This window comes from Haemorhous mexicanus, chromosome 3 (assembly GCF_027477595.1).
Source record: "Haemorhous mexicanus isolate bHaeMex1 chromosome 3, bHaeMex1.pri, whole genome shotgun sequence".
Lineage (NCBI taxonomy): Eukaryota > Metazoa > Chordata > Aves > Passeriformes > Fringillidae > Haemorhous > Haemorhous mexicanus.
The window spans coordinates 76,169,644-76,190,180 of record NC_082343.1 but is presented as its reverse complement, the minus strand read 5'-3'; the positions used below and the strand labels follow the sequence as shown (position 1 = coordinate 76,190,180).

The 20,537-nt window shown below is 41.9% G+C and overlaps 1 protein-coding gene across 1 annotated transcript in view; it reads right to left on the bottom strand.

The window, feature by feature from the left end:
* Window positions 1-20,537, bottom strand: part of SIM1 (SIM bHLH transcription factor 1) — a 47,436-nt gene that overhangs the window by 15,397 nt on the left and 11,502 nt on the right. Inside the window, exons 4-8 of the mRNA XM_059842395.1 lie at window positions 20,319-20,427; window positions 20,124-20,209; window positions 18,765-18,964; window positions 18,549-18,655; window positions 17,512-17,659 (exon numbers count right to left, since the gene is read on the bottom strand). Coding sequence (XP_059698378.1) covers window positions 17,512-17,659; window positions 18,549-18,655; window positions 18,765-18,964; window positions 20,124-20,209; window positions 20,319-20,427 — 650 coding nt within the window. The remainder of the gene's footprint in view (window positions 1-17,511; window positions 17,660-18,548; window positions 18,656-18,764; window positions 18,965-20,123; window positions 20,210-20,318; window positions 20,428-20,537) is intronic.

Genomic DNA, 20,537 nt, shown 5'->3' with positions numbered 1-20,537 from the left:
GCAAAGCATCTGTCTCCATGACTGATTCCTAGGAAGTTATCTCCATATTATGTGAAACACAAAAGATGCCAAACAGCCTTCATTCTTAACTGCTACAATGCATGAGATTCTATCAATAGCCCTGAAAAAACTATTAGTCTCATCATCATATACACACTCCCCCCAACTATTTGATTATAAGAAGAGGAAGGGTCCTGTGTTCTCAGTGTCAGATGCAGAAAATATTACCACCAGAAACTAAAATTAATCAAAACTAAGCAAGTATGTTTTCAGAGCCTTAGGGGCATGAGGAGGTTGTATTTTGGTTTTGAGCCTACCAACCGTATCACCTCTGATTTTGCTGGAGAATCCACAGCTCTGTGCTGCTGCCATTAACTCCCCATCTCTGTTTTTTGCCACCCTGTAACTATCTGATGCTGTCTTGTGTGAGTGAAAATGTTTTAAAACACTGGGAGAAATGCTACCCTGGTATTCAGACCACGCTGTCATTCCCACGCTGCTTGTCTGCTGTTATATGTGTAAGGGCCAAGCATTCAAGAATGTAGAGACTACTCTCTACAATGTTTCTAGGTTGTGGGAACCAGAAAAAAACCCCAACAAAACAGTCAAACCAGACTTACCAAAACCTTGCATGTCATTCTGTGTTACTTTTCTATTTCCTTGGTATTGTTATGGTGAGGGCTCACCCTCCCAGAACACCACACATTAGAATAAACAACACAAGCTTGAATTTGCAGCCAGTTGCTTAGACAGTATCTTCATCCAAAAAGTTATAATTAAAAACTACCTGAAGTTCTTGCTGCCAGATGCAAAGTTTTCCCCTAGAAAAAGAAGACTCCTGTGCCCTCTTTGCAGTTGAAATACTGGACTTTTTTCATCACTGAGTCATGATTCAATACCACCTCAACCCTGTCCTAGAAGAGCTACCCTTCAGAACAACCAAGAGAGATACCAGAACACCATCAGCAGCTGCGCAAGATAAATACCAGAAGTTAAAAAAGAAAAAGGAAAGAAAACATGGAGGACAGGTCCAGTGGCCTCAATATCAGATGCAAAGATGTTCCACTAAGAAATGAATACATTTTTGAGTATATCCATATGCACTGTGAGACAAAAGACTAGAGAAAGCAGGACTCCCAGTGATATACAAATTACAGATGGAAATTCCGACAGCTTCCTAGAGGAATTTATAAAACTTTCACCAACATGGAACTATAATCTCGATATTCCTATTCTCAGACTCCTGAATCCTCTATTACATAGTCACAGCCACACACTAGTACAGCATCTTGTGTTCTATGCATAATTAAAAAAAAAGGTGGTGGATACAAGCCTCTTCCTCCAAGGTCCTCACCTTCAGGATCCCACAGGGATCCATACAATCTACATCTATCTACATGAGACTGCTGAGAGAGAGAGAGTGATATGGCATGTGTTCAATTGCTAACAGTATGTTGCTGACAATCTACTATTTATCTCATTTTCTGATGCAACTATCATCACTATAAAACATCAGAATAACTACAGGAAATTAGCTCTTAAATGGAGAGCAGATGGATCAAACTGAATCCAGACAAGACCAAAGTGTTGCTTCTTTGCAAAGGGAAACACATTGAAGACCTCCACCTTTTCATGATGGGAAACAGCCATTCTTTCTACAGTTGGATGAAAATTCTAGGTCCTCTTTGACTCCTCAGAGGATGTGAATGCATATGCTTTTGGTAGCACATGGTTCAAAAATTGTATTATTTTTCCTCTGTCTTGTCGTTCTTCCCCATATGAGAATCTGGCTGGTATGGTCAATGTATCAGGCACCTACAGACTGGATTACCAGGCTTCACTGTAAGAAAATTCAGAAGACAAAGCATAAAATCTCCTTGCTACAATATGCTGCTTCCCATTTTCTTCTCAGATATAACTCCCAGAAACATTTCCACTCTCTGCCATGTCTCTGGCTCTTTTAGTGCTCTTTATAAAACTTGAACCTAATTTTGAAAGTATTTATAGGTATACTACATGTACACCATGAAAAACCAAGGATCAATGGCAGTACCAACTGCATTTCTCTGCAATGAAGCATCTGAAAGCTGAGTACAAAACATTCTTTACTAAAGACATCTAGCTACAGCAAACTGCAAAGATGCTGAAGGACAAGGGCTGAAGGAGCAGAATGTTTGGAAGGGGAAGCCAATCTCTATGTACATGACTTGGATGTCAAGTGAATCTGCAACACTTATGTGAAATCTTCTCAAAATTCAGCTTTAGAACACACTTTTTGCCTACTACTATGACCAAAATGTACTATATAAAAATGATAGCAATAATCTAGCTAATAAAAGTTTGAGTAAAAGATAATGAATCACTAGCAAACAGACACACACACCAAAAAAAAAAAAAAAAAACAACAGTAAGGGAGTAGCAGAGGACCACAAAACCTGAATTATCAGCAAACCGGAGAGTTTGCACAAATACAGTGACTAAGTTAGAGTTCACCATCAAAATGGAGAGAAAATTAAAGGGTTTTTTTATGTGGGCTTTTTGAAGGAAAAAATATGAGGAAAGGGTGAGTCAGCACTGACAGAAATAGTGTTGAAAGACAGAGGTCCAGAGTGGCTCACAACAAACTAAAACTACAGACAAGCTGGGCTTTCATTGTAATTGTGTTTCTTCAATTAATATGAGGATGTTGGGGACTACTGTAGCTCACCATGGAAGTGAGACTAGACATTAGCATTAGACAGCTAAAGGCATGAATAGTTTTCAAGATATTAATACTCCCTTCTTAAAGACAGTGTTGGCTATGGAACAGAAGAGAACTTAAGCCCTGAAAAATGCTCTCAAGCAGAAAGAGCAGAAAAATAGGATGTATCCAGAGGAAGAAGTGACAGCGTGACACTCATTAGTAAAGAATAAATAACCAGATTCATCCAAAAGTACTTAAGAAGGTCAACCAGACTCTAGAATATAGATCTTATATATCCAGAGTTATAAGTGGCACGACCTTCAAAATAAGAAGAAAATCTTCAGAAAATGAGAGAAAATGCTCGATTCAAGGAAAATTCTGCAAAACTGTAAGGAAAAGCATCTTTTTACATTAATACCACTACATGCCAGAAAGGAAAAGTAAGGTACACATACAGTAACTGAGAAAACACAGATAACCAAGAAAGATGCAGATGTTTACTGAGCATTTAATTCCTTCAAAAGACACTAAATTTAGACACCTTCAAGGAAATTGACAGAAATTCCGTTTTCATATGTGGAGTTACAGCCTTGGATGAAAAGGTATCATGGGAGCATCAAGACCTGACAAACCATCAACACCTACACCCACATCATTCCTTACACATATTAAATGACTTATGAAGTACAAGTTGAGAGTAAAAACATTATGTGATCTTAGTGCATCAGAGTCTTACATCATTGATACAATCATTCACCTGACTGAAGCAAAGCAGAAAATACTGTTCATGACAATGAAAAAGGTTTAATTACAATTGATTGCACTATTCTTTCTATTAAATAGAAGATAATTGTTTCTTCATTTCCTCTAGTTTTACTTGAAAAATCTATGGATAATGTCTTCACACTCTTCATTCCTTTTAGTTAAAAATCAGAAAAATTGTATTTCTCAGATGTTCTGCCAGTCTAGCAATAGAAACTGTGAGATTAACTAGAGGTGTTAATGTCATTAATGTTCAGTCTATTTTTCTGAGTTACTGCAGTTTGGCTAAAATCAGACATGAAGGTGGTAAAAATCAGGCACTTTCTCATGAATGTCTGACCACAATATTGCAATATATCATTATTCTACTTTTACACACTGCCTGTGACTTTTAACATTTCCACACTCCAGCTCATGCAATGCTAACAGAGCACTCACTATTCAGCAGATGAGTGAAAAGAGAACAGATTCTGGTTGTTTGTCATCTTCATGGCTTCCTAAATCAGCAGATGGTACAACAAAACAGACAATTTACTCATCTGCTGCGTCCTCGGTTCATGTACAATGTGTCTCAGAAATGTTTACAAAAGCCTCAGTCTGCTCACGCGATTTGTGAGGAGGAGCATATGCAATCCCTTTAGGGATTTATCCTGTCAGAATAAGGTTTCATTGAGGTTGTACAGGAAGCCAAATTTCAGGACAAAGTAAGAAAAAAGCTACTGAACCTCACTGCTTGTTAGGAAATTAAGCTGACATTCAGTTGTGAAACCTCAAAGTTATTCCCTGCCTAAGATGTTCCCTCAGTACTAGGGATAATGTTAGCAAATCTCCTTTCTAAAATTTCTTGAGTGAATAGTCCCATATAGGCCAGACCTACTGTTCAACAAAGTAATTGGAAAAACCCTCCAGAAATCTTTCAAGTGGTTGCTTATTATTAGTACACCTGATGGATAAGCCATACATCTACTCAGAGAAGTATGAGTTCTGTGTATCAGATCCCTTCATGAAGTTCCAGGCACCCATTTATCTCCATAAATAGCACAAACAACAGGGGCTGTTTACATCTTGTTGAGTCAAAGTTTACAACTTGTCCAGCCATGAGATTCACTTACATGATATCATATTTCCATGTTTGCTTTTAAAGACAAAGTAATCCAACCCAGGAAGTTTAATAAAATTATTTGATACATTCAGAAAAACTGAAGCACAAATTTTACTGTATGGGTCACTTAACACAAATGTCTGAGGATTTCCTCTAGACAACTACTGTGAGAGAAATTTTACATATACTCTATGATTTTTTTCATTTCATAATGCACTCACCTAACTGCCAGTTGAAGTTATATAAAACATCCTGGCCTCTAGATAATCATGATGAGGCAGATTTTTCAGCAGTCTGAAAGCAGAGTTTGTCATTCTAAACTACATGCCTCACCATCTTTGGCTCCAAAAAGGAGACCTGTATTTACCTTTATTTACTAGTCCATTTAATCAATGTCACCCCAGTGCATCAGCAATTAGGGAACACATCTTTAGGAATTAGTGTCACATAAATCTAAGTTTTCTCATATCCCTGTAGAATTATTCCCATATTACAGAAGGCCAGACTGATGACAACACTGCAACATTGCAAAAGACTGCTCTTATACAGACTAGATTTTCACGTCTCAAAATTCTTAATATTTTTATGTGTTAAAAAAATATACCTCAAATACCAATGACACCCACCAGATACTGATCCAATAGCCAAATGATCTGGATCAATTCTCAACCCTCTCAACGGGTACTGTGGCCGCACTGGATGAATTACATATCCTGGGACTTCAGCACTTGGCACTTGCCTGAGTTTACCATCAAGGCTGCCAAGGGGACTTCTTGTTTTGGGAGAGTCACATTTAGCCCAGCACTGACTGCTTCTGAGAATCCCTACCTTAACTTTGCTGAATATTAGCTCTGAAAATAAGGATAACAATATACTATTGTAACTAACTCATATTTGGCAATAAATGTTTTTCTGTCTCACCTGTTAAATTTCATCTTTTTCTTGGAAGGAACAACCTCCTTCTATCAATGCACAATAGCTAACATTACTAATCTAGCTCTCAGCTCCAGCCCCTGGCTGGACATCACCACAGATAACAGAAAATACATTTCCCGAGAGTACCCATGTCACTATTGGTGCAAAACATTCTTTTATTATTTCAGAATCTCCATGTATTCAATGCAAATGTTTTTAACTATGTCTTATACCATTTATCCTTGATTAAACCTCTTCTAGATAGTTAATCATTAATGATTTCTTTACAGTTGCTGTGCAAACAGCTCATTCATGCCTATGACATCTCAAGTTTCACAGACGTGTTCTTTAATTGGATTAATTTATTTCTAATCTACTGAAGTCCTCACTATAGTAATGCTTGACTAAATAGACATAAAACTCTCTTATTTAAACTGCTAAAATAAATTTGATATATATTCTATGAATGAAAATATTTGACTGAATACATGTAATACCATTGTTATTGTGTACCTAGCTAAGCAGAAATTATTGGAAATAGCACGTTAGATAGCTGTATGATATGCTTGTGCAGAAGGATTTTGGAGGATGCTGATGATTTTTTGGCAGAGATTATGTATTAACAGTTTTCAAATGCTAATAATTTCTACATCCTATTAAGGGATGTAATAAGGAGAACCAGTAGGAGCTCTTCTTGATTTTCGTGATGGTTGTTGTATGTTGTCATTTTCAATCCAAGGACTTTTTTTAGAAGTAAGTGCTTCATACCAGTCCTGTCCCCTCATTGCAAGGGAGACCAGAGAAGCCAGCTGTTTTGAAGATTGATTGCTCTCTGTTTTGTAATAGTAACTGAAGAGCTGGCACAGAAGTGGAAAAAATTCCTATATCTGTGTGTTCAGCAGCTACAATTATGTAGCTATAGACTATAAGTTATTAGGAGAATTTATAACATTAAGCCCTAACTATAGGGCTTAAGTAGGGTCATAAAACTCCACTTTCAGATTTTTCTTTCTGAAACTAGTAATTTTGAACTCTATTTTGTTGGAGAATCCTCTGATCTATATGATTCACCACATAAACTGAGAATTTCCTAAAAAAATTAGGCATCACTGAGGCACTGATATAACACAGACTGTCCTGTGTATAAGAAAATGCACATCATGGCATAATTATACCATACATAAACCCCTTATGCACTGACATTTCAAACATTGTATGCTCTGACCATCTTATATGAAAACTTGAAAAAGCTCAGAATGGGTTAGCAAGGATGATGGGCTTGGAATAGCCCTTCTATGAGAAAAAATTAGGAATCAGGTTGAAAAAGAGGTGACTGGGAGAACAAAATAAGATCAGTAGGTTATGAGCGGCAAAGAGAAGGAAGACATGAGTAGGAAGCAGTTTTTCATTTCTTTTTCTAAAGCAAGAATTATGAGCTATGAAATGAATGAAGAAAAAGGAGGCTTTTATTACCCCATTTACTTAACCTTGAGAAAAGCCAACATGGTGTCAAAAAGCAAACTGGTGAATTTGTGGAAGGAAAAAGCCCACAAAACATTGACAACTGATACATTCAAAGATCTTGTGTTTCTAGGAAGACATTTGAATTTCTTGGAGACTGGGAGAAAGTGCTAGGGAAACATGGATGCATGGACTGCATGCTTGTCCTATTTTTAACCTCTTTCTGAAGTATTTCCCACAGTCACTATCAGGATGCGTCTGACTTTGTATCACTGTTCTTATGTTACGCTCTATACCACAGTAGTTAAGCAGTTTCATACTCCAGTTCCTCTGAAACTTTGAAGAGAGATCCTGAAAATTTGCTGTCATTACTTTTAATAATTTATTCTAAAACTTTGTGATGTTTCAGGCTTTCTAAACTCCTCTGTGATCCCCATAATTAAAGCTTTTGTTGTGACAACCTTCCCAAGATCTTAAGGTGAACACTTGAAAAATTAGCTAGCTTTTCTGTGATGACCATCTGGATAAGCTTCTTGATCTGGGAATAAATTATCTGAGGGAAAAAACCCTGAGCTTGAAAAATTATTTACTGTTCACTCTATTTATTCCTCTTTGGGAAATTTTCTATCTGCATGCAGCATAATGAACTTCCCCATCATTCTACACTGCTTTTTCTGATCAGCTACACCCCATAGTGAAGAGGCCTGTTGAGTGCAAAAGGATTCCTTAACACCATCTGGTAGGGTATCCCATTTACAACAGATCTCTTCCTCTTTCATCAGATTAGTCCTTTCTTGTTGTAAGACTCTCACCTTCCTCAGAAGAACCAGTATTTTTCTACAACAAAAATCTTTCTGTTACACTACTTCAGAGTTCCTCAGGTTTGGCCAAGGGAGGGCACTTTGCCTCTGAGGGCTGTCACTTTCCATCAAGAAAAAAAACCTGCTATAATACTTAATAACTACTTTTCAACCGGGAACTACTTTTCACCCTTCTTTGGCTAAAATTTTAAGATAGGTAAGGGGAGGAAGACAGGCAAGGACTTGCGTTGGAATTTTGGCTTTTGAGGAGAATTTTTTGGGTTTTTTTTTTTCCAAATTAAAACCTATTTTATCATTTCATTTTTTGGACCAGAGTAAGACCATTTTTTAACTCCTTCCTATCTATGGCCAAGCATCTACTGCAGCCAGATCCCACACACATTACTTGCCACTTGGATCAAAGTCTCTATTCTTATTGGACTCAGCTTGGTCATTCAGCTTTGATAGACATACAATGCAGACTTTTATGTTGATTAAACAAGAAACAAATAACAAGAAAAGAAAATATCATGTGGTTATAATGTAAAAAAAATATCATGAGGTTATAATGTAATACATAAGTCTCCACTTTGATAACTTCCTAATAATCACTGAGCCTATCTCCTCAAAGTGTACACAACATGTGGTTATATTTGTAAACTCGGTCCATTAAACATTTAAATTTATATTGGATAACCTGTTTGACTCCCTAGACTCTCTGGACCACAGAATAAGTTAAACCACCATGTCTTGCACTACTGCTGTTACCCCACATTCTCTAGGAAATTCAGAAAACTTTTTTAATGGCAGTTATTGCTTTTTTGACAACATTAGGATGACAAAAACTCTGCATTGACATGTACAGTTCAAGAAATGCATGCCCATGTAAAAATCCAGCTTATATAAGTCTCCAGTGGGTTGAGTATTTATAGGTAGTCCAATACTTAATAGGCATACCTAAAATTTCTCAAAAAATAAATGAAAATATTCTAATAAAACACAATACAGTCACTATGGTCTTCTTTAGAAATCTTAATCTGCCTAATACCTTTGTCCTCTTGGTCATAGCTTTGACTAAAGTAGTCAGGGCCTTAGTTGGCTTCAGCCATTCTGTTGTCACAGCTCCACATGCTTATTCATCAAGGGTTTCTGAATGCTTAGGACTGTCTCTGACTAAACAGAGATGCTCTTATTGTTCCCATAAAGCTGTCCACCGCAGCATTCATGCAGATCAACTCCTACAATTGTCCTCCAACCAGCACTATGGCCAATCTGCAGCTGAAGGAACAGAACGCTTGATTTTGTTAGTGCACAGTCCAGCACATCACATTGTATGAGATTTGCTGTGCTCAGAGTGGCCATATAGAGTGACTCAAGAGTGTCACACTGTGCAAACAGTGCTGTGCACCTTCTCTCCTACTGCTTTCTTGAACTCTCTAGATAGCACCATGGAAGCCCCAGTTGCATGCTCTCATGTTACACCATTGTAGTCACACTGACAGGCAGTTTTCTTTGGTGTGAAGCCACGTCCATACACCCACTGCTGTTTTTCACAGACCAGAGAGCACTAAGGAGGCTGATTATCTTTTGAAAGATAACTGTTTAACTATCCTACCAGAAGCTTAGGATCAACAGAATTATTTTACAGCCAAACAGCATTCAGAAGTTTGGCTGCAAAGGGGAGGATGCTATTAGGTTATTTATCCCCAAATCTAGTGTTTCTGTGAGCAAATACTCCATTGAGATAGGCCTCACAAATCAGTCATTAAAGGTTATTACTTTGTTCTGTGTGCAAAACAGCCTTTGGAAACAGCAAGAGAAAAATAGCATGCAATGCCTTTGGATGGATTTCAGCGATCAAGAGCCTAAGTCAGAGAGTTTTCTCCAAAAGCAGCCCAGACTACCAGCTGCCAAACATAGTACAGGGACAATCAAAGCTACAGGCTACTTGGGAACAGTGAGCCTTCGGGGCATGTTTGCTTCATCACTGACAGCACACATGTAAGAGCATTGAATGCTGGATGGTTTTAAAGGTCTTCACTCTAGGTTATGTCAAAATATCTGCACAATGCTATGGATATAGCCAGACTTCAGTTAGCCAGGCATTTGAGTTTCCATAGCTGCACTGAAGCTTCTGCAGATAATAGCTGTTATTTTCAACATTGCTGTCCCCAAGATTTATACACAGTGGTTTGTAGATGAAAAACTACTGCTGTTCTCTATTAGACCCCAATTTAACACAGTAACAAAATGCGTCCTTCAAGCCATCTCTATTTGGCAAAGCCAAGGAATATTCTTATTTCCATGCGTGTGCCTAAGGGGCTTTTTATTTCAAAACTGAATTCACCAGGATATAATCGTGCACTGAAAGTTATGTCTAAGAACTTTTAAAGCCTGACATGTGCTCAAGTGCTTTAGTAAATCAGGACTTCTGCAATTTAATTGCACTAAGTGGATGATAACAAAAGACAACAACAGGAATAAATCATCTAACTGTGTTAAAGATCATGAGATTGACTCCAGACTTCAGCCATCCCAAGCCCTCCGAAGGGTCAGACGCTATACCCTTGTTCACACAGAGCAGTGCCTGCCTCCATAAATAGTGTCATCAAAGTGAAAGGGGCTGCCTCTGAAGTAACCCACTGAGTACGAACATATGTGCTGGAGCCTGGCCCACACTGTAAAGTACAAAAGAGAGGTGAGGGAAGGGGAATTAGATTTCAAACAGATACTTGCCACTGTTGAACGGACAAAGGAGATTTATTTGTTAACACTTAATTTAGGCTGTGTCAAAATGCCACATTTGTGTACGAATTAAAACCTAGCAAGAACAACATAATGTAGCGGGAAGAGCTTGCCTAAGAATCAGTTTAGTAGCTTATCACACCTGTTGCACCTCATGATAATTACAGTGAAACAACATGGGAATGGCAGCAGTGCTAAGATGCAGCACAGAGCAACAAGAGCAAACATGCAACGGATTAAGGAAACAGAAGCAGAGCTAGTAAAATTGTAAGCCTACTTAAGGAACATACTGCTGTTATGAGAGCAGGAGCCAGCTCTGCATCCGGTTTTATGCAGAGTATTAAGAGGGTGGGAGCATGAAGGGGAATCCTTTGATAGCAGTGGACTGCTTGGCATGTCTCTTCTGCACATCCACTAACACAGTCCACAGACAAAGCTACAAATGTGGTGTAGTAAAACCAGCATACACTCTTCCAGCTGCCTCTTCAGTTCTCTGAACTATCACAGAGCAGTGAATATAACCCTTAACTCCACGGTTCACTATCTTCCCAGCTCTGCCACATAGAAGGACCACTGAGACACCCCCAAAAGGCATTGGAGCACCCAGCTGCTGGTGTGATGTTCACAAGCCACACTTATGCCATTCAGATTGCAAGAAGGGCAGAATGAGGATAAAGTGTGAACAACCTCTCTAGCAAGAACAGCTGTGCCACAGTGTACAGTCCAATGCTTCCATGTAAAGTAAAATCTGTGGCAGTTTACCTTAAACCATAAACCATGGCATTTTAGGAAAAGAGTCCCTGGAGCAAGCCCTGTACCTTTCATCAGTGGAGTGAGGCAGACAGCTGGAGATAGTAATTGTTTCAGCCATTGAATGTGTCTCAGCCCCAGACAAACATTTTACAAGATCTGTAACTCAGTGTTTGAGAGGAGGGTGTTTCCAAAGGCCTGGAGCAGCCCACACTGAATGGGAAATGATGAAGTGGAAAGCATTTGAAGTCACTCTTCTTCCTTGGAATAAAGACACTTTTTTGCAACCTTGAATTTCATGCCATGTGAGACTCTCAGCATGCATGCATTTAAACTAACAACTGGGGGGATTTTTTCCATAGGTCTAAGCTGCAATCCTTTAATCCTTACTCTAGCAAATAAAACTCTTCATATGAACAGTGACTCTCAGATCTGGCCCACAGTTTTAGTGCCTTGGTCATTACAGTCACCTGGTTTAAATATAGGCATAGAAATTTGGAGTGAATTAAACAAATGGTAGCTGAGAAAGCCCCTACATGAACAAAGAAGAACTGCAGAAATGTATTGTGGACACCTGGAAAAGCCTGTCTCCTATTTGCAAGAAATACATAAACAATGTTCCAGGGAGACAAGTCTGTAATAAAAACTAATGGTGAACAAACAGAATACTGCACTGAGTAGTTCAAGAAGAGTCCTTTTTTTTTTTCCTTTGAGACATATGCTCCCTGAGCATTTTGATTTATTAAAACAATTTGTCTATGTTTTTACATTGCTATTCAAATAATGGGAATGATGGCAGGCTTTCCAGTCTTAGGAAAAGCACATTGAAGATTAAACAGAAAAAATAGGACCCAGCTCTGTGTACTACTAGGCAAGTGGCAAAAGTTCCCATTAATACAGACAAATATAAAGGAAAAGCAGCAGGTCAAATTTGTTGCTACTGTTTACAACTATTTAAGAAAGAACCCCAGATATTATTCAGGTGAAGTCACTGAGCCATATGTCTAGTATTTAAGTTGCATGACTAATCTTTCTCATATGACTAATTACACTAATAATATGAGGAAGGGTAACTTTCCTAGGGTATTCCCTGTCCTACCTACTCCATTACACACTTGAGAGACACAAGAGACCAAGTATCTCCCTATGACTAAGGAAACAATTCTGTGGCAATTCCAAATGGGTCATTTCAAGAGAAATGTTCAAGAAGGGAAGGCCCACACTGGTGGTGTGGAAATACAGTTCGGGGACTCTTCCACTGACTAGGAAGCGACAGAGGTGAAACCTGATGTACCAAAGACAGGAAAAAAAGAGGATTTCTATGAAAAATGATGAAAAGATATAACTGTAACTGTCCACAAATATGGGGAGAGCTTTTTCACACAAAACACAAAATTCCCTAAAGCCCATTTAATATGCCAGAAAGGACATATGCCAGGACATTTTTGAAGTCTGAGCCATCACACATAAAGATAGCACCTTTCTTATACCATTGTTTCAAATTGGAAGTACACAAAGCTATGAATATTATTAATAACCACTTAAAGATTAAGTGAGTAGATACAATTAATGGTTAATTTATTCTAAATCGTATTTATCACATTGTTTGGTAAAACATTTGTCATAAAGGCAGTTATTTGTGAAAAAATTGTTCAAATAAATTGCATTCAATTTGTGTTTCTAATCAGCCAGTTACACAATGTAACATGAAGAGGTCAACTGGAACTATATCAAATACATGCTGTATCATTAGAACAGAGATTAGTCACAATTATGTACCTAATCCATGTTATCTGTATATGACACCACTATTGCTATTCTTTTAAATGCTAAAGGACAACAAAACGTATGTAGGAAAGCTTCTCTAGCTTTCTCTGGGGACAAATTATTATAATATTTGCTCATGCTCAGAAAGTCAAAGGATTTGGACTTTGCATGATCCATTTGTTTAAAGGAAGGTTGTTTGCAATCTAAATATAAACTTAACTTCAGCACTTACCATCTCTATTCATTGACTCATACTTGAGTCCATTTATGTGATAAACATGCACAGTTAATAATCAATGATATGGTACCTGTGCGTACAGAACAAATAAGAAAAGAAACAAATATTCCATGTCTATATTCACATATCCAAAAGAGAATATAAAGATGACCAAATATATGTGCTTTAAGGAAGAGTCCTTATAGGTAATTTATATTAATCTTATACACTTCTATTAGACAAAAAAAATCACCTTCCATTGCCACCATGCTTATTTATTTCAGCATATATACTTACTGCAAGCATTCATTCTCAAACCTAACATTCATGTTCCCAAAACTTGGGATTTTTGGAAGATTAAAATCACCTCTTTTTAATTTTCTTAACTGGGGTGTGTGTGGGCCTTCTTTCCATAAAATCTTTCTCATTCCTTTTTTTCTTTTTCATCTTCACTCTTACCCAGGGGAGCTGGGAAGCTGCAAAGTAGAGATTCTTGTTCTTCCTGTCCAGCCTGCACTGAAACTGCTCCAGACCATTTTGGCTCTTATGGCACTCAGTATCTGCTCTTTTCCAAAACAGAGAGCACAGGTTCCTCTCAATAGTGAGAAAAAGCTCCTTAATCCATGGCAAAACAAAACAAAACAAAACAAAACAAAACCAAAAAAAAAAAAAAAAAAAAAAAAACCCAAACCTGGGGTTTTACCTGAGTGAAGAATTACTGTGTGAGAGGTCCAGGGAATTAGCAGGTCAAAAACTTGCACTACATCTTCCAAAACTTACGACCCCTTCTGTGATTTGCTCTCCAAAAAGACCAAAATTTCCTGTATTCAAATGATTTTTCAGCAGGAGTCCTCTCACCTTTCAGGTTTTACCCTGCAACCCCAAATGTGTGGGATTGTGATTCTGTTATTTCAAAACTCAAAAACACTAATTTGCACCTCTTTTGCTTTCTCCTCATCTTAAACATGCAAGAGTCCATATGGAAAGGTTTGTATTTCTCGTTTGAAGCACGTTTTTCTCTGCTGGATTTATAAGAACACATTCTGGCTGCAGTGGGTACACCTACTCCTGTCCCTCTGCCAGGAACTGCACCAGGGGCTCTGCCACACACCCTCTGCCAAGTGGAGAAAGCACAGCAGGGCGCACACAGACTGCTCATCTCAGCCTCTCTTGGTTTCCTGGAAAAATCCAATGTCACCCTTAAAGAACAGCAGTTTCTATGAGATTTATACCGGCATAAAATATATTTAACACTTGCAGATTTTGAGGGCTACAGGACCTCTGCCCAGCTCTCCTACAGTAGAGCCTACCTCATACTAGAGGAAAACCACAAGTCCCTGAAACCTTATTTTCCTCTGTATTTTCCCCAACTGCCTTCCTCATTTGAGTGATACTGCTGACTCTGAATAGCTCATTAAGACAATTAAGCCTGCTTTAGGTAGGAGTTCAGCATCCCCCTAGCCAACTCTGCCACCATCAGCCTTTCCCTAACAGTTCCCTCCTCCTCAAGTTATCTGTTTCAGAGGCTGACTTCATCTCAGTTTTTTAAAACCAGACCTTTCTCTGCTTACAGTCACCTGGCAAATGGTAGGGCCTGGTCTTCACATATATTTTCTGAATGGCTGACTAGCCCAAGAAGAATAATGATAATGATGATGATGATGATGATAATAATTATATAATTTTTCAGTGGAAGATATGCCCATCTCTTGGAGGCAGCAATTTCTGTAGTGTCAGCCCTACTGAAAAAGAGCCAGCCAGGCTCAACAAGACCTCGAGGACCTGAGCATATCAAAACAAGATTTTTATGCAGTGGCAGTGTCTACATTGCTGTCAGCAGCACACAGCAGTTGCTGCAGCCGGTGCTGGACCTCCCAGCTTTCAGCATCTCTACTTTAGCCAGCCTGGCTCCCTCTCTGCCCTTCCACCCTCCTTCACACTCGAGGCAATTAAGCCAAGAGTGCAAGGGGAGAGACTTGGAGATTTACACCAAGGCATAAGGAAGTTGCCCTGTGGCATAATTTCATTCTCTAAGGGAAATCTTGAAAGCACAGCTATAGTCCTCCTACATGCCAGTTTGGCTGCAAGCAGGCTCTGAAAATCCATATACACGCACCAAAGTATAAAGACTCTGCCTCCACCGATAAATCAGCTGGAGAGGAGGGGTCGCCCTGTTAGGGTACCGCTCCTGCGGGGGAAATCGTCCTCCCTGCAGGGCCATTTTGGGAGGCGGGGAGGAGAGTGTTGGGGCAGTCCGAGTGCAGCTCCCAGACTGCCGGAGATTCCTGCCGGGGCGCGGGGCCGCGGACGCTCAGGGGCTGCCCGGTGGCCGGAGCAGCGGGGCTGTGGAGATGCGGGCGGCCGCAAACAGGCTGCCCACCATGGCCCGGGGGCAACCGGGGGCTGACAGGACACAGGCACATGGTACAACCTGTCACTCTGCTGGGACACAGCTCTGACGGGTTTGTCTGAGCCCCTACAGGGAACTAAGGCGCTCCCTGCTTGCCGTGCCAGCCTGAAATTCTCGTGCCATGCAAGCAAGGGACAGATCCTGCCAGATGCCCAGCTGTGCTTTCAGCAGGTCCGCTGGGGTGCTTCATTTCGACTCGGATCATTTGAGGTAGAATTGCGTGATTGATGTTCACACTTTAGGGGTTAAAGAAGAAGGAAACGACCGGTAATCTCAAATGATGGTGGAAAACCGTAGCGTTTCTGGAGCTAAAACCACTCCAACATGCTAGTTGCCTCAGGGTTCCTTTTTTCTTAGCGTTACAATGCACTAACTTCTGTCTTTGATGCTCCCCGTTCACCCAAAGCAGGTGCTTGGACTTAACTGGAAAGCATAAACCGAAAAAAACACAGAGAGGGACTGGTATGGGGGAAATGGACGTAAAAATGTGCAGAATAGTGATAACATCTCTGCTGATAGCCATCCTTACTGAGGAAATGACACTCCATACCAAATAAAACAAAGTAAAATAAAATAAATTTTCTTTAAAGGGGAATTGAAATTTGATGACTATAGCAGGGTGCTGACCAAAATGTCTATTTTTTTCATGCAGGTGCGATGTCCCATCTTAGAGCACGACGCCCGTTATCACCTTACATGCCAAAGGGATGACACCCTAGAAGTGCAGGTGCCGTGACTTGCAGCACCTTTCCCACTCTACCAGCAGCCCCTCCACACATGACCAGAGCCGTGGCGTGGCCTCCCTGTCGAACCACTTCATTTTGGAAAGCACTCCTTAAACTGGGCTACCAAACCACTCATCACCTGTGCATGCACCAAAGCCGTGATGGCAAGAAATGATGCTGCCATCATTTCTTTTAGGAAAGGGGATGGTTGTGCCTCTCAGATGCTTCCAATACCAACATTTGTCTCCAGAGAGAGGAGAAAAAAAAAAAAAAAAGAAGAAGAAGAAGAAGAAGTAGCGGAACTGAGGAATGCTCGGTCCCAAGGATCAACGAAGGACCACCTGCCCCACTGGTCCTAAGGTCCTAATGAAGCATCAGTGCTGCCGGCAACAGCTACTGCCGTGTCCAGAGGGGATAGTAATGACTACCATGAAAACATTTAAAAATAGTCCAGCCGAGCTCCCCTTCCCTCACTGGGCCTCTGCGTTTCAGTACAAGCAGGATAGCTAAGGCACAACCCAGCCATTCCAAAATGCAGGGAGATGTATTGAGATATGTGGTACCTCAGCACTTAGTCTGATTTTTTTTTTCCTATTTAATTTTAAATTTATTTTTTTTTAAGTTCCACTGACCCTTCTGGTCACCAACTTTCTTTGTGGTTCACTGTAAGGATCGCTCTCCAAGAACAAAAAAGAAATCTCCGAGCTTTGATAGAGACTCTGGATGAAATTAAGAACTTCAAACCCCAGATTTTTGAAAAGAAAAACAGATGTCCTGTTTGTTGAGTATAAATAACTCCGTACGTGGAAGCCTTTTCTTTTACGCCGCATTAAATTTTATTTAATGCTGGGTGCATTTAAACTTAAAAAAAAAAGGAGGGGGGCAGCAAAATATGTGGGTGACAAACCTCTAAATCTTTTCCTCTCTCGAAAGAGAAAGAAACAGGCAGACGGGAAACCCTTCATCTGGATGAAAGCTCTCAATGTGTTTCCTAGCAGACCTGGCGAGCCTGCCCTGGTCAGTGCGGCGGCGGGGGAAGGGGGGAGAGGAGGCGGCGGGAGGGAGGGAGGAGCGGCCCCGGGCCCGGGGCAGAGCGGGGCTCTCCCGCAGGTGCCCGCCCGGCGCTGGGTCCCGGCCGGCCCCCGCCGCTCGGAGCGGCCCCAGGCTGACTTACGTGAGCACGTAGTTGACGCTGACGATGCAGTGCGGGCGGGAGGAGCGGCTGTTATGCACGATGGTGGCGTAGCTCTGCACCCACACCCAGCCGCCGTGCTTGGCCAAGAAGCGGTAGTACTTGGTGGTCACTTGCCCTTTCACCAGCACTGCGGGGACAAAGCGAGAGAGCCTCAGCGTAGCTCCCGCCTCTGGTTTGATCGGCCCTGGAAGGGGCGCACACTCCCCCCAGAGCCCAGTGGGCGACCAGAGGAATTGGAACATGGGGAAGCGGCGGGGACAGGGGTGGTGGAGCCCCCAGGCAGGGCTCATCTCGGTACCTGAGATCGTCATCACAGGCTAATAGGGGAGATTGATAGGGTCGGGGTGTGTGTGTGTGTGTGTGTGTGTGTGGTCGTCTACGGCAACCGAACCCCACACACACACCCCCCCCATCCTGAAGTATCACCATCCAGATTTTGTCCTATAAATCCGTCTTTGGGTTTTATCTCTTCTCGTTACATTCTATGTAAGGAAACTTACCGGAAATTGGTATCCTTTCTATTATTCTATTCACGTATTAATGTCATCATGATATCAAAATAGAATAAAGTACATATCGCCGAATCGGGCTTACTACTGCAGTCGAAATTAGATATACAGATAAGATTTGTGAGACTTGGTGGAAGTGAAATAAAAATGTTGATATTTCACTGGTATGGCTTTTTGGAGCAGGAAAAAAAGAGTTTTCCTAACCAGAATTTAAAGAGACAACAGCGCCTGAGATTTGTGCAGGGCAGTTCTTGTCCTACAACCAAAAGAAGAGGATGGAAAAATAGCCTTTCATTGCCGATCCCCTACATTTGCAGCCTGCGTCCAGAGTTCAGGCTTTATCTAACCTTGTTTCACTAAAACCTGAAGAAGATTTTGCTTATTCTGCCCTCCAGAGAGCTGGCTTTTCACGTACTGACCTAGAGGTAAATCCCAGCAACCCCAAAGCCCTTCTGCAAAGGGACAGGATGGGGGGCGGGGTTTTAAACAAGAAGACCATCTCCTTACACAAGTGATGTGCGCAACGCAGGTGAAAGGTGTCACAGCCATGGACGTGGTGGTAAAGGGTTTTCTCTATCAGGTCCTGGGGCTCGTAACCTGTTAGCTCAGCTACCCTGCAACAGACATAAGCAGCAAATAAAAGTGAGTGAAAGGACAGGAGAGGAGGCCTGGAGAAGAAGGGACGGGCTAGGGGAATAGATTTGGAAATAACCCCAGCTCTACCTGGAATCTAAGAATATGAGTTTCATGTCTAGGCTGGCCCGAAACATGAACATATTGCTGTGGAGCTTGATCTCCGTCACGGCGCTGGGCGGCAGCGAGTGGCCCACGGCCACCAAGCCAACGTTTTGGTAGCAGCCGTCGAAGGGAGACATGTCCAGGCTGTACTGGCGAATCTTCAGGTACCCGCTGCAGTGAATCACCTGCCGGAGACACAGGAAAGCTTGGCGGCTACTCAGCAGGGGGGAAGGGTGTGCCGAGTCCCTCCCCACGAGGAGGGCCGGGACAATTCCTCCCATCTCGGTGCCGGTGTGGCTGCCGGGCTCGCTGGAGCCGGTCACCTGCGTCTCCGCCCTGGCTAAGCGGCACCGTCCGGGAGTTTTCTGCAGTTTTATCGGGGTTGTCTTTTTTTTTTTTTTTTTCCCCCATACTAGAGTTCAGCGTCGATCTAAGGCCCATTAGAGTCAACAAGATTTTTTTTTTTTCCTCCACTCGCTTAAGTGTTTTTTGGCCCACCTCCTAACTGCGCTTTTATTATTCTTCTGAAAAGTAAAGATGCGGAACTGCCAATCCAGTTACGACTTTGTAATGAAGAGTGTATGCGCGTGAGAAAGAGCTTACATGTGTGCATATGTCACATGTGTAAGATACGTCTGTTATATAGATGGAGCAGGCGCAATCCATCGCCAAAAAGTGCCTTTGATTTAAGTATATCTCCTAAACGTATCCTTGCAGACAACTGCTGTCCACTTCCACTCTTACTTCTCTATTATTAAGATGTTTCTTCTTGGAGTTCAGCAGGTGGTCTTGGTCTACGGTATATCGTGACACGACACCTCCTTGGGTCATGGGTACAACCCCCTCCTCGGCGTTGTGTGGCTGACACAAAGCAGCGAGGAGTTAAGAGGCAGCGCAGAGCTCTCCTTACCGAGCAAAACTGTGTGAAGCACCTGGTCAAAACCCTTGACTGAGAGAGCTACCTCTGCAGCTGACGAATTACCTAATTAAGAAAGAAATTAACCCAGGGCTCCGGTTGTATCACCTGAAAGCTGTCACAGGGAACATCAGTGGTTGTGCGAGGTTGAGTTCAAAGAGTAAAATAATAAATAAATAATAAGATAAAAAAGTCTCACAAACAAACATCAAGGGGAGCTCGATTGCTTGGTTTTGGTTTTGTGGTTTGAGCTCTTCAATCTGATACTCTGAGAGAAATGGACCACATGAAAGAGTCCTGGGCTGGGAAAACCCCCGCGAGAAGAGGTCTCACCCCCTCTTCTCTCCCCATTTTCACAGCCTTCCCGGCACAGGAGCACGGGAAGGCTGGTGCCGGGGGGAACGGGGAATCTGGCCGCGGGCACGCACCTTGTAGCCACCACAGGTGAGGCCCGCGTTCCTCTTGGCCAGGACACACTTCATCCTCAGGAAAAAGGATCTCTCGATCTCGTACTCTGGGAAGGGGGAAAGGCAGAGGTGGGGTGAGCCACAGGCTCCGCTGGCTCTGCGCGGTCCCCTACGCGACCGCGGCGGCCAGGCGGGGGCGGGGGCTGTGTGCTTTACCCTGCACGAAGTGCGAGTGGTAAGGCTGGTGCGCCGTCAGCACCGCCGTCATCTCGTCATGGTCGGCGGGGTGGATGTACTCGTAAATGCTGTTGCCGGTCAGCTCTACCTGTGAGAGAGGAGGAGGAGTAGGGGGGCTCATCGCCGGCACCGCGCACCCTCTCCTGTCAGTCGCGGGGGTGGTACAGGCAGGCACAGGGGCTAGCAGGCCCCCCAGCG